The sequence below is a fragment of the Phodopus roborovskii genome, unplaced genomic scaffold (assembly GCF_943737965.1).
Source record: "Phodopus roborovskii unplaced genomic scaffold, PHOROB, whole genome shotgun sequence".
In the NCBI taxonomy this organism is placed as follows: domain Eukaryota; kingdom Metazoa; phylum Chordata; class Mammalia; order Rodentia; family Cricetidae; genus Phodopus; species Phodopus roborovskii.
The window spans coordinates 1,875,570-1,901,992 of record NW_026126585.1 but is presented as its reverse complement, the minus strand read 5'-3'; the positions used below and the strand labels follow the sequence as shown (position 1 = coordinate 1,901,992).

General features: G+C 41.7%; 1 protein-coding gene across 1 annotated transcript in view; it reads left to right on the top strand.

The window, feature by feature from the left end:
* LOC127236382 (contactin-associated protein like 5-1-like) overlaps window positions 1–26,423 on the top strand; it is a 116,292-nt gene that overhangs the window by 25,173 nt on the left and 64,696 nt on the right. Inside the window, exon 4 of the mRNA XM_051204007.1 lies at window positions 18,082–18,188. Coding sequence (XP_051059964.1) covers window positions 18,082–18,188 — 107 coding nt within the window. The remainder of the gene's footprint in view (window positions 1–18,081; window positions 18,189–26,423) is intronic.

Genomic DNA, 26,423 nt, shown 5'->3' with positions numbered 1-26,423 from the left:
ATTCATGTGTTTCCTACTTGTATAATGTCTAGCTAGCATGAACAAGGCCATGGGTAGAACCTGAGGTCTGTCAAATGCTAAGCAATCCATCTTGTGCTTGCCATAACCTTCATGGGTAACAGACAGTGATTTTAGTTCAAACAAATTTCAGAGTCCATTTTGAGGACAGATAGCAAATCGGGAGCTAATGGTGCTGTTAGTTGCCTCTGTCTAGAGCCATTTACCCCAACTGTTACTGTGGCTATGAGAGTTGGAACCCAGATGAATGTTAATGGCAAACTAGGAGCTAGGTTTAGCCACCCATCCTCAGTAGGCCAACTGAACCAACATGTAATGATGAAAGCAGAAAAAGAAAGCTTACTCAATTTGGCCACATTGGGAGGAAGAAGAGGGAGGTTCAGTGATCCTCCATTACCCAAGACTGTCTTCAGAATTCTTACATGAGGTTCAGATTTAAACTGAAAGCAAATGGTGTTTATAACTGCCTTGTCCTGGTCAAAGTTTGGTTCTCAAGCACAACATGTCTCTGCTGCAGTGTGTCTGTAAGGTGGTCCAATGAGTTGCACCCCCGCTGCAATGTGTCTGTCATTTGTTCCAATGAGCTGCATCCCTGCTGCAGTGTGTCTGTAAGGTGGTCCAATGAGTTGTGAATCTTTCTATAGTAGACGAATTCCTCCTCTGGCCATACTCAACCAACTCAACCATTCCTTCTCCCAGCAGGCAATTCCTAGGGAAATTCCCATTTCTTTAGCTCCATTGTTTCTGTTAGTTACACAGAGAATCACAACATCCTTAGAATATTTTCATTCCTGTCAGCACCAGGCAGGTCTGTCTGTGCGGTTCACTTCTCTGCCTCTCTTTCTCAATTCTCAGAGGCAGCTCTGCAATAAAGCAAAGGGGGAAGGCTGCTCAGGCCAGGGAGCTGGATTCTTTGCTCAGGTAGACAATATGTGGATAGAATGTAAATGAGCAAGACTGATTTGGGGTCCCTCTTAGTAGTCCATGTCGTTAGCAACTGAGACTGGAAATATGCCCAGGAGTTAACTAGGTTAGCCATGTGTGAAGCAGATCCTTCTCCATAAGTTACAAAAAGAAATAATTTTTAAAGGAGTGAAAATAATTATAGTTCATGCCTGTATTAGGAGACACCTGCAATTATGGATGCGGTGACCATGAATTCACACATTTACACATTCTAAAAGACTATGTAATTCTCACAAGGATTTGATGTCCTTTCTCTGAATTTTACAAATGATAAAACTGATGTTCAGAAAGGCATAGATAATTTCAAATATTCATTGCACTGGAACTTGTGCTGGGTTTCTTCCCTGGGATCTGAATTACAGGAATGCCCTAAGTCACCACTGTGAATGATGATTCCAAGGTGTTCCTTCATGGAATATACCAGGAAGTTCCCAGCAAGTGCCAGCCACATCTCCATTGTGTCATATACTTTTCTCATTGTTGTGACAGGGTGCATGAAATACCAACTTAGAGGGGGAGGCTGTGATATGGCTCACAGTTTAAATGCACATCTGATGGGACACAGGATCACTGAAAGACCAGGTGGTACCTGTTCACCTTGAATATAGCCAGGGAGGAGAAAATGAGAATTCAGTACAGCTGGCTTAGAAAACCTCAAGCCTCAGCCCAGGGACCTACTGCCTTCTGTTGGACACTCGACCTCCTATGGGTTCCACAATCTTTCTGAACCTCATCATCAACTAGATGTATTCAAATACATGAGTCTATGGTGAGTATTTCAGATCCAAACCACAGTAGCCACATGGTTCCCATACTCCAACACCTCATCTGGTGGTGTAACCCCTCATCCAGGGTCTCTAGCATCAGCTTTATCATATCACATGACCTTTGGAGTAAAATTAAAAAAAAATAACATTCTATACTTGTTTAAAAATTCCAAAAAAAGTGAATTGGCTTCTGGTGTTCAATTTGTCCAGCCTTCCAGATGATGCTGATGCAGTGACCATAGCTCTTGTAGTCATGGTGACTAGTGCAGAACACACACCCACTGAGGTTCCCAGTTTTTGAGGTCTAGAAAAAAGAATTGGAGCAAGATACTTGTGGGTAATTGTAGAAACAGAGACAGTTTCTCTAAAAAGAAACCTCTTTCAAATAAGGAATTAGCCAGAGTGTTGGGAAAGAGGATGCTCAATGGCCCAGGCAAGGAGGACAGTAACAATTTCTGGCTCATTCTGTGGCTCCTTCCCACCTCTTCCTGTGTCCATGTGCTAAAGTACTTTCTTGTTCATGAGCCTTCCCTTCTAGGTAGATGTTGATGGTGATAGCTTTCCAATCTTTCTCTGCCATTACTTATGAATATGCTAATTTTTAAAACAGTTTATTTTTATGTATTTCATGTGTGACTGTGTGTCCATTACAGCTAGTGTTACAAGTGATGGTATGGATGCTGGAATCTGAACTCAGTCCTCTGAAAGAGCAGTACATGCTCTTAACTGATCAACTTTCTCTCTAGCTACTGATGTGCTGATATTGATGCTTCTTTTTTTTTAATTCTTTCTCCTTCTTTCCTTGCACATAGCCAATAAAACCAGTCAGGATATTACTAGATATCATTAAAAAGAAATATCTATTAAACTAACATTCACATAAATAAAAAGTTATAAAACTTGTATAATAAAATTGATAGGGGACCTGATAAGCCTTCTAAGCTCCTTGATTGCCTGGCTGTTGTTATTTTTTATTTTTATTGTTGCTGCTTTTTTTTTCTTATTTTACATATCATCCCAGTTCACTCCCTCCCTCCCATGCCCTCTCACCCTTCCGTCCCAACCCCCCCCCCACTCCACAGGAAGGGTGATGCCTTGAGGAGGAGTCAAAAATATCTGTCAAGTAATTTGGAGTAGGGACTAGGCCTTTCCTCCTTCTTCTAGGCTAAGGGAATATCCTTCCATGGGGAATGTGCTCCCAAAGTCCTTTTGTGCACCAGGGATACATCCTGGTTCCACTGTCAGAGGTCCCTTAGACTACCCAGGCCTTCTAATTGAGACCCATGTTCAGGGGGTCTGAGTTGGTCCAATGCTAGTTTCCCAGATATCAGTTTGGGGGTTCAGGTCAGCTGTCTCTGTGGGTTTTTGTCCCTGCTTTTGAAATCTTATGGGATGAACCTAAGGCTCCACACATGAGATGTAAGAGCTCTACCAATGAGCTATCTTTCTCTCTTTTTATCTTGAGACTGTGTCTTACTGTGTTCCCTATATCACCCTTGAATGTGAGATCATCTTACCTCAGACTACTAAGGCACTGAAACACAGGCCTATGTATCAATGAGACATTCTGCTCTAAATGTTTTTCATAAGACCATTTTTTGTCTAATCATATTCTAGGAATATCTATAACAGATAAGAATAATACTCAAAGATTAAATTAAACATTTCTGAACTTGGTTTGTAAAACCAAGATCTCCCTGGATGAGGAGAGGCTCAGATCATTCACTTGCAATGTTTGGCTCTTCGGTTTCAGTTGCTGAATACTAAGTACATCATGATTTGAACGGATAAGTGGCTTTCTTCTGTTAGGAGTTCCGTCTGCCTTCCTTTGCAGAAGATACATTTCAATAGAACTGAGTCAGAAACTTCAGACGTAGATCTGTTTACACGCATACATAACATTATTTTCAACATTCCCATTTGGAATAACACGACATCGCTCTGACTTCATGTTCATCCTCTCCCTTGTTCTTGCTTCATTCCCATGCCATGGAAAGGACATGTAACAGGAGAGTGTTCCATGGCTAGGTTTATGAGGATAAAACCAGGCAATAGTTATTGTTTACCTTGTCTAATCTACCTACAAAACATATGTGCCAGAGGTCCCAGAAACCAGAGTGAATAATTACTAACAAGGCCTCCAGAGTTGCCCCAAACACAAAATGAGCAGATTGTAGAAAATTGATACATCACACATCTAAAAATGTAATATTTTAGTTTAAATCTTATGAAATGACTAAACATAGTTAAACAAGGTCGAAGAATGGTCAAAGGAAGTAAGGGTAATGTTTATTTTCCCTTAATCTGGAACCTTCCAGCTCTGATGTCAGATGGAAATATGTGTAGAAGTCACCTCCGCTTTGGTTACATGCTGGAGCCCCTGTTTAGGGTCTTAGTTTCATCCCCTTGTTACTGTGATGAGACACCCTGACAAAAGTAACTTAAAGGATAAAGAGTTTATTGTAACACTAAGTCACAACTCCAGTTTACAGTCTACCTTAGAATGGTAGTCCAGGCAGCAGGAGGTTAAAACAGCTGGATGCACCACACCCCTAGTCAAGAGCAAAGACTTTCACTCCTACTATTTAGCTACCTTTCTCTACTTTTAGGTGATTTAGGGACAGAACCAAAGGAATGGTGTCATCTGGTTTTAGTCTAGCCTTTCCTACATCCATTAACACAATCAAGGTAATTATCCACAGACATGCCCACAGGCCAACCTGAAAAAGAATTTCTTGTTTCTAGAGTCTTCTCTGGTGATTTCAGGTTGTATAGACAACTAAATCTGACCAGCCATGATCAGGCTCTTCATTCTAAGCACATTTTGTAAACTTTGACATTGTAAACATTGACTCATACACTATTTTTTTTCCATTCATATTTATTGATCCTCTGAAGTTTATAAAGGAAACCATTCTTATTACTTGAAGTACTCTATTGTCCATGCATTCCCCATGAAACAAGTTTTAGTTTAGGGTATCTCGCCCTAAACTAAACACCTGACAAAGCAACCTAAGATAGAAATGGTTTGTTCAGCCTCCTGATTTGATGATCCTGGGCTGACCAGGAAGGCATAGTATCAGGACAAGGAAGCAGCTGATGACATTGTGTCTTCTCAAGAAGCAAAAGCAGGGAGAGATGGATGCTGGTGCTCAGCTCACTTTCTCCTTTTTATTCATTCAGTCCAGGATCCAAGTTCACAGGCAATGCCACCCACATTAAACGATTGTTTATAGGAATTTAGAAGCTTTTGCAGGAGACTGGAGCCATCTCCACTTGCTATCCTTCCAAAGTTACCTGGAATCTATTCCTGACATTTATTACAGGGAATTCACAACTATTTGTAACTTCAGCTCCAATGGATCCAAGGCATCCACCCTACACACACACACACACACACACACATGCACGCAGGCGCGCACACATGCACATACACACTAAAGAAAACTAAATCTTTAGAAGCTTTTATGACCTTACTGTTCAATGCATTTTGGTTGGACACTTACCTCTTCTCTTCATTTCAGTTTTCAAACTCAGAGGTTATAGACAAGATGGGAATTAAATCAGATGTGGAGCCACTAGAATTGCACAAGGAGATTACGACCTGGTTTTACTCTAAGTAAAGTTGGTTTATGCTGAGCTTCCTAGAAATTGTGGCTTGCAGCTGAGAAGGAAGAAATACCAAGGAAGAAAAACCAAATGTTGTTTATTGTGTTGAAATGTTTGATCCTCAACTGGGGTCGTCTTCATCCAGACCCTGAGGCGTGGGGTCCCTTTTCCTGCCACACCTACATGAACTTCCCTGACTTTCTATACTATCTCAGAGGACATAGTTTCTGCTCCTACTCTTGCTTCTCTTGGTAACAGTCGAGAATCATTCTGACCCTTAAAGTTCTATGCTTTGAAGAAGTGGCCTTGAAAAAGTCCAGGACAGTGCCAGATTATCAGCCTTAGATATTCAGTTGTGGGAGGGGAATGAAGCTCAGTGGTTATCAGCTTGCAGTGATGGAGTGCATACTGCCTCCATCCAAGGCTCATCCTTGAGGCCCAGCACTTTTATCCCCAGGGCTGTTCTAGAATCACTGATGAGCTTGTAGGCTCATCTGACCACCACCTCATGCCCATTATCCCAGGATTTACCCAGCAACAATCCACAGTGGGGCTCTCTGCTGTGAGCCAGACCCTGAAAACTTTAGGAGCCTGACTCCTGATGCTTTCTCTTTTTATTCACTTAATCCCTTAATGTCTGCATCTGCTGTAATTACACCACATTTCAATTATAATGAAGACCCAACCATGGGGGTAAAATGGGATTATGATAATTGGTAGACTGGGGAGGCACAGAAATGGGTTTCAAAAGCTTTTGTGAAAAAAACTATCTGACCAAAACAAGATCAGTTGGCTGCTAATGAAAGGGAACAGACAAAGGAAGGCAACCTAGCTGATTTTAATGTATGAGCATCATTACATAGCTTACATTAATCAGCTTGCCTTTTGAAGACTATCATAACATTTTGTCCTTTGGCCCCTAAGGAGAACATATAGAAATTGGAACTGAGCTTGAGCTGCATATAGAGGAATATGAATTCTTAAAGGGGGGGGGTGATAAAGTACCTGAACATACAGAATAATTTACAGTGCACTGCTCTGGGGTTGGAAAGATGCTAGGTAGTTAAGAACACTTGCTGATCTTGTAGGAGAGCTGAGTTAGCCTCCCAGCATCCATATCGGATAGCTCATAACTACCTCTTACTTCTGGGGATCCAACATGCTCTTCTAGTCATCTTAAGCACCATACATGTCCATGCTCATACAGGCATGCATAAACATAATTTTAAAAAAACAAACAAAAAAGTCTCATAGAGCATCACCAATCTGAAGCTTTGGAAACTGAGAGGAATATCATCAGTGGTCCTGCCCATCTAGTCTCCTATGAGAATTGGACAAGAGGAGTTAATACTAAGAAGGCATTTCCTTACGCCTCTCTGGAAATACGCCGGATGTCTTTATCATGATTTACTCTTTCACAAAGTGGCTTTCTTTAGATGGGTTCACATTGAGGATTTTAGAGCAATGGGCTGTCCCTCACAGCACCGCTGTATGAATGACTACTTTACAGGACAAACACCCAGACACACACTTAACCACTGTGCTTCTTTCTTTAGACAGAGGAATATTTTTGTTTACAAGTGACTTTAAAAGTTTTCCCAGGTCAATAGAGGACTGTAATGAATGGAGATCATTAGGAATGTATTACCACTTGGGCTTTGTTCCAGAGAAACACAGGCCTCACCTATTCATTTTACTTCTGCAGTCAGAGAAGAAAGCAGAGTGGACAAGAATGCCTGCTCTACTCTAGGTGCAAATAAGAGGACTCACTAGGCCTTGGGTTTTATATAAAGTGAGTCTCCACTAGGAAATCTATAGTTGCTATGGGAACCGAGCCCTGGCAATAACTCCAGAGTCTGCCTGGCAGGTCCATGGAAATGTTGCTTGTCATGCAGTTTCAATGCCATCTCCCCTTATCTTTGTTTGGTCCAGTTAGTTCTATCTTTAGGCCAAGAACATTTCCTACATGTACATGTTTCTCTTTCCTATTGTCTGGTAACAAAATAAAAAAAAAATGTATGTACAGTGCTGGAAAGATTTCTCAGTGGGTAAAGCTCTTGCCACACAAGGAAAAACCCATACACACAAATACACACATTGCAATCATATAAATACATGCATTTGTATATTGGTACATACATATATACATGTACATACTTAGAGGCACACACACACACACACACATACAAACAAAATAAAGTTGCACTGTGTAAATGCAACTGATGCTTGTATTTACACATGATGCTTCAGACAACGACTTTCTACATATACAAGCCTGGCCTGTCAGCATTCTACCACTGGTGACCCTATTGTCATCTTAATTTATGCAATTACATTCTACAGTGCTTATTCCATGGTCCATGAATATATCCCCATCTGAGTTCTTGTTGTAAGGCAAAACATGACTTCCAGACCAACTGTAAAATACTATGAGTGACACAGGCATTTTTAAAGGTTAAGCTAGTCTTTTTAGGGCTGGGAAAATAGCACAGTGCTTGCCTAGCATGCATGAGGTCCTAGATTCAATTCTCAATGCCACAATAATTTAACAAAAATCTGCTTCCATTTTCATACTTAACCACTGTTAATATATAAAAATTCTGTTTCTTCCAGGTCTTATACAGGTTCAACTCCATTAAGTGTTTATCTGGAGTATTTTGTCACAGTGACAAAAAGATAACTCATGGGGCCTGGCTCACAGTTGCTTGGAAACAGCAGGGAGGGCAATGGTACTACTTGTGATTAGGATGAGAACAAGATTCAGGATTAGAAACTGAGCCAGGGTGGGTGCTGCTGTGCAATGTCTGAAGGCATAAAGGGTGGCTTTTATGTGTAGAACACATGATTGGTGAGGTTTCTTTCCTATTTTAAAAGTGATATTAAACCCAGTGAGGTGGTGTATGCTTTTAGTCCCACCCGGCAAGGCAGGCAGAGGCAGATGGGTTCCTGTGAAATCACATCTCCCTTTGTCTACATAGCAAGTTCCAGGTCGATCAGAACTTCATAGTGAGACCCTGTGTGGTCAGATGGAGTATCTGTCAGTGTTCCAGAATTACATGGATCTATGCACTAGCTCATGAGAACAGAGCTAGAGAAAAAAGAAAATGGTGGATTAATATGGAATCTAAAAGGAGGTTCTTTAGTAGTTACCCAAAAGAAAAATAAATTTTTTGTGATTAGTATCTAAGCCCCAAAACAAGAAAACAGTCATTACAAAATTCAGATCAAGAGGATGTGATCACCATGGGTTACGAAAGATCAGCTAATGAAAGAGTGGGTGGAGGGGGGAGGGAGAGAGACAAGACAGAGACTGAGACAGAGACAGAGACAGAAACAGGTCACAGTCTAGGGAAAGTAGAGAATTATTTCCTTTAGTCATAGTTGGCTGGGGAGACTGGTTTATATCCCTAATGACTAGAATTTAACAGAAGTGTTTACAAGGTTATTTGATATCCTGAAAATAAAGTAGAGACAGTTTTCTTTCTGGCAAAGGAAAAAAAAATAAGTGAAATGTTGAGGCCTGGATTAGTTGTCTGTGTGCTTGCCTTGGAAGTACAGAGCCCTGAATTTAATAACCAGAATCCATGTGCAAAAGGACAGCTTAGGTGTGTTGTACTTGTAAGCTCAGCTCTGGGGAGGCAGCTAGATTTACCACTGGGGCTCATTGGCTGGCCAACCTGGCTACTTGGCAAGCTCTAGGACAGGGAGAAAATAAAATAAATAAAAGTATATAAGTATAAACAGAGAGACTTACATGGGACCTTATTTCTTTCAGTGACATGCTTTTCTTTACCCATACATATTAATACTATGTCTGATTGCTTGTGTTTTGATGCTAAGTTGAGAATTTTTTTTTTTTTTTTTTTTTTTTTTTTTTTTTTTTTGGATAAAGCAATTGCACTCATAAGGGACACATTTAACATGCTGAGTGATGAAAAGCTTGGGCATGATGCTCAATGGTGAAGCCATTTGTGAAGGGGACTCAGTCAAGGTATCATATTGTCCACACTGGGTCACTTGAAAGGATATTCTGAGCTGGTAGAGGCAATCTCAATAGATCTTGATCTTAGAGGACTTTGAAAGCTAATGGCCCAGCATTTAGTAGAACCCGTGAGAAGTTTTCTTTATTGCTAAATATAAAGAACTCGTATGTTCCTCTGAAATGATCCAAAGCATTTTATATAGTTTTAACACTGATAGCTTCAGGTTTAACAGGTTCATTGTACAGTTCTTCTGAAAAACAGTCTGATCAATATAGTTTTCTATTGTTAGTGTTAAGGACAAGAAATAAACCACATCAACTCAGGTAAAACATGTAGAAAAACCCCACTACCTGAAAAGAGGAAAGCTTAGGATTTTGGAAGGGGCTGCCTTTTGTTCATTGTATTTTAAGGGTTTCACAAATTAATAATGAAACACAGGTGAAAATAAAAGTACAATCTGCCTTTACCCTTTGAGTAAATTTACAGAATTAGTTGTGCATACTAACACTTTATTGTTTTATATATATACACACACACATATACACATTTTTATGTTGTTAAACCTCTTTGTACCAATATTTCTTTTGTGTGTATACATTCATGTGCATGTGCACATATATGTACAAGTATCTATATATATTTATCTGTGTGTGGAGGTCAGAACAACAATGTTGGGTGTCATTCATTTTTTTTTTTTTTTTTTTTGAAACAGTGTCTGTGCTTGGGACTGGGGACTGGAAGATAAGGATAGGGTTGCTGTCTTGCCCGTCTGAGTGATATCCCTGTCTCCACCTCCCTAGTAGAGATAGTTCCAGCGTGACAACAGGTCCCCAATATTTTACTGTTTAAGTGGGCTTGGAGTGTTATTGAGGCTTGAGGTTTGCTGACAGCTTCCTTTTACGGACTATTATTTTGAGATGTGTTATATCTGTTTATGCTTTGGAATATTTGTTTAGTAATGCAAAGATGTATTGCATTATTTTATGTTGCATTTGTTTAACTCTGTTAAACTGTGTTTCTTTGCCTACCCGAAACACTTGATTGTTCTAATAAAGAGCTGAATGGCCAATAGCTAAGCAGGAGAAAGGAAAGGCGTGGTTTCGAGGGAGAGAAAATAAGTAGGAGGATAAATCTAGGCTCCAGAGAAGAGGGAGGAGCTACAAAAGGAGAAGGAGAGGGAAAACTGAGGCCAAACCATGCAGCCACACAGCCAGCCACAAGAAGGACAGAAAGATACATAGAATAAAGAAAGGTTAAAAAACCCAGAGTCAAAGCGTAGTTAAGGAGAAACAGGATAATTTATGTTACTAAAAGCTGTCTAGAAAGAAGCCAAGCTAAGGCCGGACATTTATATATAAGAATAATCTTGGTTTATTTATTTGGGAGCTGGGTGGCAGGCAAACAAAAAGTTAAAAACTATAAGCGAAAGAAACTATAGTTCTACAGTTTCCCAAATGAACTATTGCCCCAGTTCCCAAAATATCTTTAAGGAATCCAAGCTGATAGCTTCATTTATTATCAGTGGAATCTTGGCAATTTCTATGAAGATTTTTTTCTCCTTTCTCCTTGGCAGAGTGAGGCCCTAGTAGGTAGTCTTGGAGCTCAGTTTGAAGTTTGACGCAGGTAAGGGAGAAAGCAGTCTCAGGCTTCCAGGCAGCTTACAGACCTGACTGTGGGGCTGTTGTTTTGCCATCCTCTAGCTTTTATCTTTTTCACCTGTAGAATGGGAAACAACGCTCTGAAGGCCAAATCTCAGTTGCAATTAGGAACACATGTCAAGATTTTGTTTAGCGTTTATTGGCAGCCTGTGAGACAGCCACTATCCAATGGTGTCTCTGGAAATACTTGGCAAAATCCAGACAAAAACTAATGTTTGCTTGAAAACAATTAGGATACTCAGGTTATCTATCATGGAAGTGAAATGGGAACTTAATGAATATTTTAATGTAGGCTCATTGCACGAGAATTAAGAAGAAGAAAAGCTCTCAGAAGAAAATGAGGCTCACCCAAGAACATGAGTGTGGTCTTCCCACAGAAGAGTGGTAGGAAGTGAGATCCACCCAAGTGGGATGATACCCACAAGGAAAAGTTGTAGAATAAGGAATTTTGATTTTTGCTGTTGTTGTTTCCCAGACAAAGTTCCTTTGTGTAAACATCTTAGTAATTTTGGTCCTTACATGTTCTGTGGAGCAGGCTGGCCTTGAACTCATGAAGATCTGCCTGCCTCTGTCTCACCAGTCCTGGGCTTAAGAGTGTGCATCACTATGCCTGGGGGGGAAAAAGAATATATATTTTTAAAGCAAAAAATTACATACAGATTTCATTGACAGTGCTAGATATTTCTTCCAAAGCAGCTTTAATTTCTCTCATATAGACATGTTCTACTTCCGATCCAGTTTGGGACAATTATTTGTCAACTCATAGGTAATGAGATTGTTGGAGTTCAACAGCCCAAGTCAATAGCCAGAGCAGTCAAAATCCAGCATTCTTTATATGTATTCCTAACCACCACAAAGGAGGAACCAACACCTTAACCTCTCTACTCGGATGCATTCAATCTGTGGTCCCTTCTTTTGTTTTCATGCATGTGTTTATAGGTGTGTGTGGTGAATGGGCACATAGAGAATGATATTGGATATCCTGCTCTATCAGTCTCTACATTCTTTCTCTGAATCAGGGTTCAGTCTCTCATTGAACCCACAGTTGGGCTGGCAGCTAGCAAGCCTTTGTGGTGTTCATGACCCCCCCCCCCATAGTGCTAAGTTACAAGTGAATACATGGATTCAAACTCATGTCCTCATGCTTGCATAGCAAGCCATTAAGCCATCTCCCGGGTCCCCATTTAACCCCGCTTTCCCTCTGCTTTCTGTTTATGATTAATTGAAGAATCTTCAGTACTGCAAGCTGCCTCCGCCCTGATATTCTGTACAATATAGTCACCCAATAGCAGTCTGAATCTTTGGACACCATGAACAAAATGATATTTTCCTCTTTTAACTCTGTCTCATATCTTGGTCATAGCTCTTTGAATGTAGCTTGTACTCTTCTTCCTTGTAGACCATCTCTTCACCATTCAGCCTCCCATTTACATTCTATAGTACGACTCGGGAGCAGGCAGGTGAAGTAGAGGCTGGCAACCCTGTGTCTTACTGGCAAGGCCTAGCTCATAAGAAGGCAGCTGAGCTGTGTTAGGAGCACCTTCCTGCTAGCCTGGTCCCACAGCCACATCAGTTCCAAATAACACACAGAGACAGAGACACTGAATTAATTATGAAACTGTTGGCCAATGACTGTCTTAATTATTAACCCATACTTACTAATATTTGTATTTCTACATGGTCTTATCTTCCTGAGAATGCCAGGCGCACAAGCCTTCTTCTTCTGAGATCACGGGGTTGCTCCATCCTACATTTCCCAAATCCTCCACCTCTCCTAGCCCCACCTATCTTGCTTTCCTTTTGGCCAACAGGGCTTTATTCATTAACCAAAAAGAGAAACCTATTTACAGAATGACATCTCCCATCACAGCTGGCTCTTACTCATTGGAAATATGCATTCATTGACTGAGTCAGCATCGTCTCTGGTAGGCTGGGATGTAGCTAAGTTGGCAGAGTTATTGACCTATCATGTATGAAGCCCTATTGCTCCATTTGGTGGGCTATGAGTCCTGGTATCCCAATGTAAGCTTCACCTTGGCTGCATCTCCTCATGGGGTAGAGAGTAATGCATGAGCACATGAGAAAACTAAAAAGTGAGTACAGGATGAAGCAGGAATAGGCTGAACTTGCTTCTATTATAACAATGTTGCCCTGTGAACTAAGGGGCTAACTAGAACTACCTCCTGAGAGTATATTCCCAAAAACCTGAGATCCTACTAGGTCACAACCTCTAGTTATACCACTTTAAACACTAAACATTCCATCACAGCAGACCGGTGGGTAAAAACACAAAATCCAAATCATAGCAGTGACATAGACAATAAGCAATGCCTTGTGGATCTTAAGTTATTTAACAAGGGGTGGTGGGGGGGGGGAATACATCCTAAACAGTATACAAAATTAGGCACAGTCTCCAGAATGTTAGTTAGAGAAAAATGAATGAGAGGTGGACAGATGGCTCAGGGGGTAAAGTGTTTGTTTTGAAAGCATGAGTTTTACCATAAAATTAGCCAGCTGTGATGGCTCACACTTGTTATCCCAGCATTGAGGAGGTAGAGAAGGGTAGATACTGGAATTTACAGTCTAGAAAACCTAGCCTACTTGATGAGGTCTAAGCCAATGAAAGACCATATCTTAAAATCAAATCAACACAACAACAAAAATAGAAAAACAAAACCCCAAACCATTCAACTACCAACCAATGAAATGAACAAACCACACACACACACACACACACACACACACACACACAATTAAAGATAAAATAATCCATTAAGTCGGTAGCAAATATGAAACACAAAAGGCTTTAACAGACAGAAATGAGTCAATGAAAGAGAATTGGAGGTAGTCAGCGGCAAGAATTTACACTTCTAAATAGCAAGATGGTGTAGTCCTCACTGAGAAGGTGGCATTTGGACAGACATGCGTAGGTCAGGAGCGAGTCTAAGTTCTAGAAGAGTTTCCTGTGCAGTATCAATAGTACAAAATCTGACAAGGAAGCATCCCTAACATGCCATAGGGACAACCAGGATATCAATAGTGCTGGAGGAGAGAAAGAACAGACAGAGGTGAGTTTGAAGAGTTAAGAGAGTACACTAAAGGTCAGTAGGAACAGGTTGGCTATTTTCAGCTTCTTTTCCTTGAAGAACACCACCAATCCCCTGAAGACAATTGGATTTTATTGCTCAAGTCAGTAAAGCATCTTTTCTGCTTCTGCGTGGTAAATGAGCAGAGAAGTCAAGGGTGTAAGTTATCTGATAACCACAGCTGTTCCTGTGAGAGACCCTGGTGTTTCACACCAGCAAAGCATCAGGGGAGCCAGGGAGGCTCCAGAGGTACAGATAGCAGGGTTTGTTCACATCACTAACAATGGCCTTGAGTAGGATGCTGCAACTCTCAAAAAATCTTGCAATTTGCTTTCTCTTGCTGTAGAAAAACACAATAATCAAAGGCAACCTGGGCAGGTAAGGGTTTATTTGGTTAACAGGCAGGAACTCAAGCAGGACAGGATCTGGGAAGCAGGAAAGGTAGCAGAAGCAGAGAACATAGGGAACTATTGCTAACTGGTTTCTTCCCATGGATTTCTACTCCTGTTTGGTTTTGGTTTTTTGTTAGTTTGTTTGTTCTTGTTTTTATTTTTTTTGATTTTTGTTTGTATGCTTGTTTATTGTTTCGTTTTGTAATACAGGGCCACTTTCCTAGAGGTAGAACAGCTCACAGTGTGCTGAGGCCCTTCTCATCAAACATCTACCAAGAAAATGCTCCACTGACTTACCTACAACACACTTAGATTCACGTTTCATCGTCCCAAATGACTCTGGCTTGTGCTAAGTTTATAGGAAACTGAATATTACAGGTGATAGGAGAAAATTCTGGAGGGACCTCGGAGCAGAGGCCAGCAACAGATATATAAGTCAGGTGTAGATGCCCAAAGGTTGAAGGATCTTTGGTCCTGCTGTTGTCCATAAGGAAGCTGAGACGGAAGACTGCAGTTCAAGTGGAAACAGCGATCAAGACATAAGCTTATGCTGATATGTAGCCACCACTAGTTTTGACTTATTACATGGCAACATGATTATTAATAGAAAAAACAAACTTTTATTTCTTCTGTGAACTTTTACATATTGTAGACAAACTGGCAAGCTTCACTTTCCTGAACTACCTTAAATCCTTTTGTATTCATAATACTTCCACCCAGACTAACCTTCAACCTGCGCCTGTCAAAGACAAGTTACACATGAAGAGCTCCTCTGATCTGTCCCTGATCGCTGGGAACAAAGGGGCCTGTGTAGCTGGTAGGCCACTAAGTCCCAGGAGGCTGCTTGTCTCTACTTCCCCAGAGATATCATGATAGACACATTTTTACCTGGATTCTGGGACATGATGTTAGGTCCTCATGCTTGTACAGCTAGAGATAGAGCCACCTTCCTGGACCCAGAAAATTTTTGAATTGGGAGGAATTTTTTTTTGAGTTAATATATTTTTCTTTTTAGCATTATTGATTTTCTTCTGCTTCCATATCTAAGGTTTTATTTGAACTCATCCTGTCACCCTCTTAAGCTCTTATGCACTCTGATCTTACAAAGAGATAAGATGTCTCTCAGTGTATCTGCCATGCTCTGCAAGACAAACACTCACTCTCTTAGCCTGGAAAGTCAACAGAGTTGATATATTTACACTGCAAAGCTGCTCTGAGCAGCCATATCTGTTCAGCACTTTTGAAACAATCTGCATGTATATTGAAGAAAGGGGGAGTTCTCCATGATGTGTGTGGGTTCATCTTTCAACTGTGCATGTGGAGGATAATTTCCTTCATTGACTTCTACTATATATCCAGAGTCAGAGTTTCCCACTCAACACCACCATGAATGGATTTTATTTTCTAGCTAGGCAGCTTGCCCTGGGTATAACCTGACTGTGCCTCCTGGGTACAAATATCACCAGTGGACTGGTTTATCTGCACTATGACATAGGTGCCTGGGATTAGAACTCTGTTCTTCAAAAATGTGCTGCCAGTATTTTAACTGTATTTACTGAGCTGTCCCCTCAGCTCCCAACCATGACAATTTGAATCAATAGCCTTATGCCTGAGACTACCAGTATTCACACACACCGTTTATTCTCCTTTTAGCTCTAGGACATTCTCTTTCTGTGTTCAGTTCTACAACAATCAATTTGTGCCGAGCAGAGTGAAGAAAAGAAACAAAACATCAGTTAAGATGAATTGATTGAAGAATCTCCAAATCATGCTCATGAAGTAGCCTTTTTTAAATAAGCAAATTGGGCTTAGAAATCTTATATCAACTGTCTGTGTTGAGATGATCCCTGTGCTCTGGTCCCAAATGCACCTTTCTGAAAAGCAACTCTGCATGCTCTCACTCAGTTTGCTTCTTATTCTAGGACTATTAGATTTTTCTCCCAAATATGTTTTTTCCCCTTCCAGAAATACATCATTGATTCTTTCAGTGACCACAGACAAATGACTTTGTAGCCTACGTTTTCAGTGCTAAATTGAGTTTATTAATACCAGTGCAGGGTCCGTGGGAGGCTTATTAAAGATGTGCTCAAAGAGGCCAGTATTTCTGACAGCTTGCCCCAAGCCCTCTCCCTGCAGATCATTACCCATATATCCTTTACATCTTTCATATGCATGAAGTCACGACCATAGAGATGTTGGGATCTTGCATTCTAGTGTGTAAGTCACCAAGATCAGGCCATTTGCAAGTTTTCTTGGCATCATAACTAAAAGAAACATAGGGGAAAAAAAAACATTGGTTACCTTTCTCCGTTTGTCTTCCTGTTGTTAAAAACAGTAAGTGCTTTGCTGAGGCAGTAGGTGCTTCAGATGGTAAAGGTGCTTGCTGTTGAGGCTGAAAACCTAAGTTCAATTCTAGACACCCACATGGTGGAAGGAGACCATTGACTCTCTCCAGTTGTCCTCTGACCTCTGCACATTCCCCAAGGCATGTGCCCCCTGCTACCATATTTATGCACACTAAATAAATAAATAAATAAATGTAAAAAGAACATTTTAAAATAGACCCTTTTTAGCTGCCAGGGACAGGCATGTGACAACTGGGACTTTAGTGAATCTTCATGGGAGCAGGCATGATAGGGTGACAGGGCATGAACTAAGCAGCCTCAGGGAAGTTTTGAGAAAGGCGAGTTCAGGGTAAGAGGTATTCAGAAGTTGGATGGGAGAGGTAACTCAGCAGTTATGAGTACTTCCTGTTCGCGTAGAAGAACCCCGGTTAGGTTCCAACCCCCACATGGTGGCACACACCATCTGTATGTAACTTCACTTCTAGGCCTCTTACAGTGTCAGGAAGACATGTATGTGGTACACAAACAAACATGTAGGAAGACACTCATACCCACAACATGAGAAAAAATAAAAGTAGACAAAAAGGAAATGTTCAGAAGCAAGGTAGTGGCGGGGCTCTAAAAGATGAGAGGAATCCTGGTAGATGTTCAAAACAGTGCTATCCCCCCAGGGTTTAGGGGGAGATGGGGTGCGTGCGAGGTGGGGAGGTGACATGTCTTACCCAGATTCTGTTAAGAGGACTCCATATTGGCTTCTCATAACTAGTAAAGGTCTTCAGGATGTCTTTGACACTTTCTGAAAAGGTAGGATTTCCTTGCATGTTAATTGGGGGAGACATTAATCTTTAAACTGTGTTCTGTTTCTGTAGTTGAAAAGGACTTCCTGGCCATGTTCAAAGGGAAGCTCAGACAGAAATCTGTTACTTTTCCATTTCCTTTCCCAAACCACCCTGCTTTCCATTGTAACCGAATAGCCCTTCTGTACTGTGTGTCACCATAAACACAGCACTGTATAGGGTGCCTCCACTTCCGGTAAACTCCCTGCATGCAGCAGCATTTAAGCTGTAAGGAAAGGCAGAATTCTGCTCTGAGATCCCTGCTACCCAGAGGTACACACAGATATGTGTGGTTTTCATGTCATTTAATTCCGACACTTAGAGGACTTTAGCAAATTTGCTGCTCCCAAAATATGTTCTTGCCTCTATGTTTCAGTTGTCTCGGTTTGTTTTGTTTATTTTTGCATTATCTTCCCATTAGGTGTTTGCCAAACTACTGTGAACATGGAGGACACTGTTCCCAATCCTGGACTTCCTTTGACTGTAACTGCAGTGATACGGGTTACACAGGCGCCACCTGTCACGACTGTGAGTAAACACATAGTATGTCTACAGTGTATGGGCACAACTCAGGGAATACAGTATGGGGACCCTGACTGTCCAACATGGTATGGGCGCTGGTAATCCCTTTAGCATGAACGTTCCAGTAGGATGTTATAGCTCAAATACGGAAGCAGAAAGAGAAAATGCAAGCACATAAGACATATCTTTGTGGAGTTTATGAGATTAGGGCAAAAAAAGTGAACCTGGATATATGCTAAATTAGAAGAGAGAATGGTGATATAAGTACGTAGGGGAGCTGCAGAATAAATGGCATTGTCTTATAAATTGTACTGTTGTAGCAAGTAGCATTATATATGTAATATATATATATATGTTTATATGTGCATATACATAATACATACATACATACATATATCACTGGTGTAAATAACAAGTGGCATGATGTATGTCTTAGTCATTTTCCTGTTGCTATGATAAAAGCAGTTTGATCAATGCAACTTAAGGGAGAAAGGGTTCTTTTGGGTTTACATCACCAGAAGGATCAAGTACATCATAAAGGAGGAAGGCCTGGCAACAAGAGGGGAAAGCATGGTAGAAAGAACAGAAATCCAGAAAGGTCCTTTTCTATCCACATTCAGGAAGCAGAAAGTGAACAGGAAAGGGGGTAAAGCCATACTCCTTCAAGACACACCCCCAGAGACGCATTGCCACCAGTGAGGTTCTACCTGCTAAAGGCTGGTCAGGGGACTAGTGTTCGAATGCGAACCTATGGGGGACACTTTACATTCAAACTACAACGCGGGTATCCCACAAGTACCCCAGACATTGGTTGTCTGTCTTGCCCATTGTCTTCATCATGGCAGAGGTCTCCTCGTCTGCACGTTGCCATGGCTAAGGGAAGGAATCACAGGGTGAGGAAACAAACCTGGGTTGTTGTTCAAAGACTTCTGTTGAAAAAGTGGTTGATGGTTACTACTCACATCCCATTGGCCAGATACTGCCCTAATGTCACCTCCAATAGGAGGCGAAATGCATTCAAACCACAAGAAGTGAGAACCAGAGTATTGGAGAGAAGCTTCAATAACTACCTGTCAATCCTGGGCATTTGGGAAGCTTCCATTTGAAGGCCCGGGCTGACTGTGTCCCAGTTGTAGATGGAAAACAGAAAAGGGGAGGATTCTTAGGGCAATGGAGCAAGTGGGCCGAAGGAAGTGTAATGGTGCCCTGTGGAGAATCCTTGTGCAATCCCAGAAGCTGGAGGAGGACACCGACGGTAGTGATGAGACAGGAGAAGGGGGCTGGGCTCAGACACAAGGTCAGAGTTATATCCATTTCCCTGCAGTTGGTATAATTGTATCCTTGTTCAGGACTGAAAGGAATTGTATCATGTCAGCTACGCTTTCTTTATCAGTTCCTCTGTTAGCAGACACCTAGGGAGGTTCGTTCCATGACTTTGCCACTGTAAAAAGTGCTACAAGCAATACCGATATGCACATGTTCATGGGATACTGACTTACAGTGCTTGTGCTTACGACTTGTGTAGCTGAGTTACCTAGCTTGTTTAGTATGCAGTTTTCAAAGCATGTGTGTCATGTGGGCCCTAGATTGTATTAAATGCATCAAGTCATACATACAGGTAACGTGAAAGTATGTGAGTGGGTGTGTACATATGTGTGTGTAAGTGTGCTCACTTTTACTTATGTACTAGTTGTTTCCCAGATGGGACCTCTCACCTCACCCAGAGCTCACTGTTTTGGCTGAACTGGCTGATTAGCAAGCCCCTGGGATTTACCTGTCCTCTGCTGAGCTCTGGGATAGCAGGCACACAGAACTCTTGCTTAGCTTTTGTATGAGTTCTCTGATCTACTAGATTCAGTGTCTCAGGCTAGTTCACCATAAGCTCTTCTAACTGAGCTTTCTTCTGAACCCCATGAGATGGAGTATTTTCATGACTACTCCTCAGACATGCCATTGGGTCAAAGGGCATGGGGAAAGAGCTGACTTCATACTTCCAACTCTCCAAAAGTTTTAAGATAATGTATGCTTCTCAGATATTTTCTGTGACTTGATTTTCCCTTTTCTGGCAGAATTGCTTAACAGATAAAATTAAACATTGGAATATTTAAGTGGAGATTATCTTTCTTCCTCTAGGAGAGTATTGGAAAAATATTTTTTTCAGATGGCTAATATGTCAGTAAAATGAACAATCCCATAAAGGTGTCCTTTATCGTTCAACACATGCTTTTGTCAAGCAATTCTGATTTCCGTAGTCATGCATTTAATGATTGCTGCATACTGAGCCTTCTTGCTAAGTGACAGGGCAGTTGCATAGCAGGCTCTGTTGGCCTCCTATCGAGTGGCTGTCCTTGATCTTCTTAACGTGTATCTGGTGACACTTACAGGTGCACATTCAGGGTCTCAGGTGCCTCTAATCTCTTCCCAATAGAGATTGCTGCCATCCTAACAAAGCCTTCCTGGTCATTTTTTCAGCTTTACAAAAGGATGTCAGCTTTCTTCTCTCAAATTTGATGGAGCGCTGCTCTCTTTGGACAGTCAATAGGGAGATATCGACTGGGAGCATATCAAGCTGTCTGGCTCCCAACTTACCAGTCATCACAGAGCAGGCAGCTTTCCTAGTTCCACTGTAGGTAAACAGTCTCATTTGGATGAGAATACGTGGTGAGGAAATTCTGACAAAAATCTGATCTATTTCGAAGTATCTTTCAAATCTTTATCTCAGGTTTAACTCAAATATTGACATCATTATAGGAGTGTTTTTAATCAAGACTGGCATTCGTTATCCTCAATGCTAATCCTCAAGTAGACAAGAAAACAGGAGAAGAAATGAGAACAAGCCAAGTGAGTGCAAGGGAGGAGCAGAGGGAGAAGGAAGGGGAAGGGGGCAAGATGGAGTGAAGGAAAGCCAAGAAAAAGAAAACCAAAGAAGCAGAGGAGAAGGGAGAAGTGTGTGGTGTGTGTGTGTGCGTGTGTGTGTGTCCATGAGCCATATGCGCACATGGGCACAAACGCATGTAGAGAACTCAACTTTGTTGAGTTGTTTGTTGTCTACAGTCTACTCCAATTGTACTTGAGCCAGAATCTCTCAGCGAACGTCAAGCCCATCGATTCACCTAGACTAGGAAGCCAGGAAGCTCCAGGGTTCCTCCTGTTTCTTCCTCTCCAGTGCTGGTGTTTGATGCCCACATCATTGTTATATATATATATATATATATATATATATATATATATATATATATTCCAGAGTGCTGGAGGGTGAATTCAGGTCCTCATGCCTGTAGAGCAAGCCTTTTTCTAAGTAGACAACCCATCTCTCTCCAGCGCTCCTCTACTCCACAACATGAGTGAGCTTGGGTTACAGCACATGCCACGAGGTGCTTTTACTAGGCTGGGAGTGCTGTTCCTGAGAAAGGGAAGGCATTTCAGAACAGTGCAGGAGGCTTCAGAAGAGACTTAGAGGATGGGAAGAAGATTAAGAAGAGGGACTTAGCAGGGTGCTTTTATTCATTAGTAAAGGCTCTGTTTGGTCAAGCACAATGACTTCGGAGACCCACATGGGGAAAGGACAGAAAGGAGAGAACTGATTCCTGTGAGTTCTTCTCTGACTTCTGACACTATGACTTACACACACACACACACACACACACACACAGAGAGAGAGAGAGAGAGAGAGAGAGAGAGAGAGAGAGAGAGAGAGAGAGAGAGAGAGATGCAATAAATATCTTTTTTAGGAAAAATCTCTGGCAGAGAAAGAATCATACAAAGACTGAATTTCTCAGAGCTTGCCCTTCATACTACAAGGCTCCCATGCATGCAGCCTAGCAGGACTCCAAGAGGAAGTGGTCAATAAGGAATTGCTGGGAGTATGGGCAGTAGGAGCTGGGACTCAACTGATTAGGAACACAGTTGCTGTGCAGGCAACTGGAGTGCAACCCTAGGTTATCTTCGCTTTAATTCTGGGAACAGACCTGCTGGGAATGTGGTTGTTGCGGTTTGATTTATTAGCAATCTCTTTTGCAAAATACAGTCTTGTCTTGAAGGTCGAAACTGTGTGAGCCTAAAATGCTAGGTGCTATTTTCAATGGCACCGGCAGCCAAATGGTGGGAGTCAGAGAATGCTGGGAAGACAGACCACACTAGGAAGAAAAGGTCCCATGGGAATGCGGTATCTAGAACTCGAGTTCACCCACCTGAACACAATATCAAAGCACACATGGGAGGATTTCTTTCCATTTCCTTACCCTGGGAAGGTTCTTAGATGAAGGAAGACGTTACCAAATCTTCAGGTGTGGATTGATGGGGGAGACTCGTATCACATGCAGGTCTCCCAGATCACAAGATATGTGACATGGATCTAGCTGAGTGAAATTGCCATGCTTTATCCCCCTTACCTGTGAGGCATGACTAGGAATAGGAGTGAGTGCAAAGCCAGGTTAACTACTTGGGTTAATAGGACACACATAGAAAAGGGATGAAGTTTAGGGGATGCTATCACTGGTCCTCCCTGGGACATTCTATGCCCAGAGACCTAACCAGTGTAACTGAAAAGCTGCAGGGAGGTCCACAGGGAAGTTTTGTACATGGAGTTCTTAACTGGCCTGGATAATAGAATGCTGGAGTCAGATACTGAGAGATCAGAGAGAAGGAGCAAGCCATAGCACCCCTCACCTCCTAAGCATCTCAGCAGAGCAGAGAACAATTTCGTTTCTCCCTGCTTATATCCTATTTTGCTCAGCTACATCACTTCCTGTCTTTCTGTTAAGACTTCCAGGCTTCTATGGTTAGCTAGTGGCAAGCTCCATTCTCTGACTCTCCCTGCCTCCAGACAGGCTTTATTTGTGCAAGAAAGATATTGCCACAAAGTTTGGCATTGGAGAGTGTGTGGGTTGCTGAAGTCCCTTAAATCAGTAGAGTGCTGGAGTCAAAGACAGATCATGAAAGTTAGACATCTTTTATATATGTGTACTTTTAGGGGGGAGGTGCATGTGTGTATATGCATATGGAGGCAGAAATCAACTTCCCCTGTCACCCTTAGATGTGGTCCACCTAGTTTTGTGAGAGTGGCATCTTAGTGTACTGGAGCTAAAGTATGCAGAGGTGACCTCTAGTCTTTACCTCTGTTCACCTCCCTAGAGCTGGAATTACAAGTACACCATCATAGTGAGCTTTTTAAACTATGGCTTCTGGTCAAGGCAAGTACATTATCAATCAAACCATTGCCTCGGCCTTGGTAAGGGAAACATTCTCAGAGATAGAAGAGATCCATATGGACCAGAGACATAGCTTCAGATGTAAATCGATAGCCACACAGCTCCATCACTTTCCACATTATTCTGATGAGATGAGGTGTCTCACTGGGCCTGGATCTAAACTGGCAACCAGTAGGCCTTGGAGATCCTCTTGTCTGTGTTCTGAGGAGGAAAGTATAGGTGCATGTATGCCGTGCCTGATCTTTTAGTTTTGTTACAGATTTAAGTGCAAGTCCTTAAGTTTGCACAGGAAGCACTTTTACTTAGGTAGCCATCTCCTCAGCCCCCACATTCTAGTTCTTATTTATATCATTTCCTGATGTCCTTGCCCAGAGTAATATCTACATAGGTCTAACAGTCCATCCCTTGTCAAAGGTTCAGAAAACCCCAAGGATTCTCTGGTAGTGTTGTCTCTGCTAAGCCTTCAAAACAAAGAGGTGGACATGATGGGCCAGAAAGATTTGTCAGGGAAAGAATAGAGGAGAGCAAGAAAAGAGAAACCATAATAGAGGGAGCCATTATAGATTTTATTTATTTATTTATTTATTTATTTATTTATTTATTTATTTTATATAACCAAGTCCATTTAAATGAAAACAAACATTTATAGACAATATTTGGGAATTTGGGCATCATTCTTTCTTAGAATCCCCCATCCTCCATGACAGCGCCCATTATAGGTTTTAAGAGAAATCTGGCACTAGAAATGTCTAGAGATCTACAAGGATGACCCCAATTAACAATCTAAGCAATAGTGAAAAGGCTACCTTAAACACACTTCCCCGATAATGAGATTGATGACTACCTTATATATCATCCAGGAGCCTTCATCCAGTAGCAGATGGAAGCAGAAGCAGACACCCACAGCTAAACATTGAGGCAAACTCCTGGAATCCAGTTGCAGACAGGGAGGAATGATGAGAAAAGGGGTCAAGACCAGGCTACAGAAACCCACAGAAACTACTGACCTGAACAAGGGGGAGCTCATGAACCCCAATATGATAGCTGAGAAATCAGCATAGGACTGGCCCAGATTCCCTGAATGTGGTATTAGTTGGGAGAACTGGGCAGTCTATGGGGCTCTGGTAGTGGATTAGTATTTATCCCTAGTATAGGAATGGACTTTGGGAGACCATTCCACATAGAGGGATACTCCCTCAGCCTAAGCACATAGGCTGGGCCCTGCTCTAAATGATATGACAGACTTTGAAGACTCTCTGTGGAAGGCCTTACCCTTCCTGGGGAGCAGAAAGGGGATGGGATGGACATTGGTAGGAGGAACAGGGGAGAACAGGAGGGTGCAGGAATTGGGTTTGACATGTAAAAGGAGCTTCTTTCGAATGTAAATAAAAAATTATGTAAAAAAAGAGACCAAAACAGAAGGCTGTTTTTCCAAAAAGTCACAGATACCCAGAGTTCCTGCCTTTTCTCCCTAGAGCTCCCAGGTGTGAATCCTGGGGATTTTCAACTAGAGAAGGGAATCAAAGAGGATAAAGCAGGAGAAAGACATGTTGTTACTGATCAATATTTTATCAATCTCATATGAAACTGTGGCTCACACCTTTGATGAGATTGTCAATCAAGTTAACCAATGCCAGCCATTCCCTTTGAAGAAGGCAGAATTATCTTGACTGTAGTTCAGAGAAAAGAGCCAGAAACTATCTCCACATATGTTAAAGTTCTCTAATGCAGCATCTCTGTGACCCGTGTCAAGTTATTCTACTAATTGGAGCCTTGCTGGTGCCTCATTCAAGGGAGAAGTAATGGAATCCGCCCCTATTGCTATTGAGATAAATTCATGAGTCAGTGGGCGTGAAATCTCCCTGACAAGTCAGATCATAGTCCTTCCTGTGGTTCCTGCTGCATTTAAATCATTTTGTCCACACCGAAACCTTGAAGAGGAGCAATGCTAGTGTTCTTTTTCACACAAAGGCAAAAGATGAGATGGAGAACAGTTCAGAATGGAGAGCCAAGGACATTCAATTACAAAACCAAATAGGACAAAAGCCTGAATACTCTGGTCCCCTTCCATGAAGAGGGTGGCTACATCAAACTCTTGGTGAGATCCATTGGGTGTTTGAGTGTCTGCGTGTCAGTGCATGCCTAGTCATGTGTAGGTATTCATCCCCAAGTATGTAGAAGCATCTTTCTTCCTCTTTATTTCTCTTTCTGTTTCTCTTTCCTTATCCCCTCCCCCCCCCCCTCTGTGAAACAGTGTGTGTAAGAGTGTGAGTTTGATTTGGAGAGGTTCCATTTTTTTTTTTTTTTTTTGAGATAGTTTCTCATTGATCCCTGCATTCATTCTTTCCTGTAGCCTGGATGGCCAGCAGGTCCCTAGGATGTGTGAGTTTCCACACCCTCATCACTCAGTTATAGGCACACATAACTGAGCATGGCTATGCCCAGTTTTAGTTGGTCCTGAAGATCTGAACCAAGGTCCTTGTGTTTGCACATCAATTACTTTGCTGTATTCTAGCCCCAGGGATAAATTTTAAGTTACATTTGAATCTTTTTCTTAAAGTTATTTTGATCATATTACTGTGTTGCTTCAGATTCTTCAGTTAGTCTTCACTAACTGAAATTTTTGTGTGTGTATGTATGTGCTCATATGTATGTAGGTAAGAACATCTATTTGGAGGCTGGAGACCTTGAGTCCCATTCCTTAGGAGCCATCTACCTTCGTTGTGACAGGAAATAGTCAGCAGACTGGTCTGGCTGGCCAGGGACTATAAGGGATCCACACGTCTCTTCTTCCCCAGTGCTAGCATTATAATGGCTACCACCAGGCACAACTCCTTTTGTTGGGGATCTGGGAGCCAAACTCAGGCTACCATATCCATATGACATGCACTTCACCAAATAAACCAGCTCCCTCCTCCTTCTTAATTATCTTTACCCATGTTAGCCCTGCTGTTGGGTTCTGTGATTGAGGCTTTCAGGCTCTGGCCTGTGAATCCTTTTCAGGCAGCTCTGGTCCACTGGTCTTTACTCC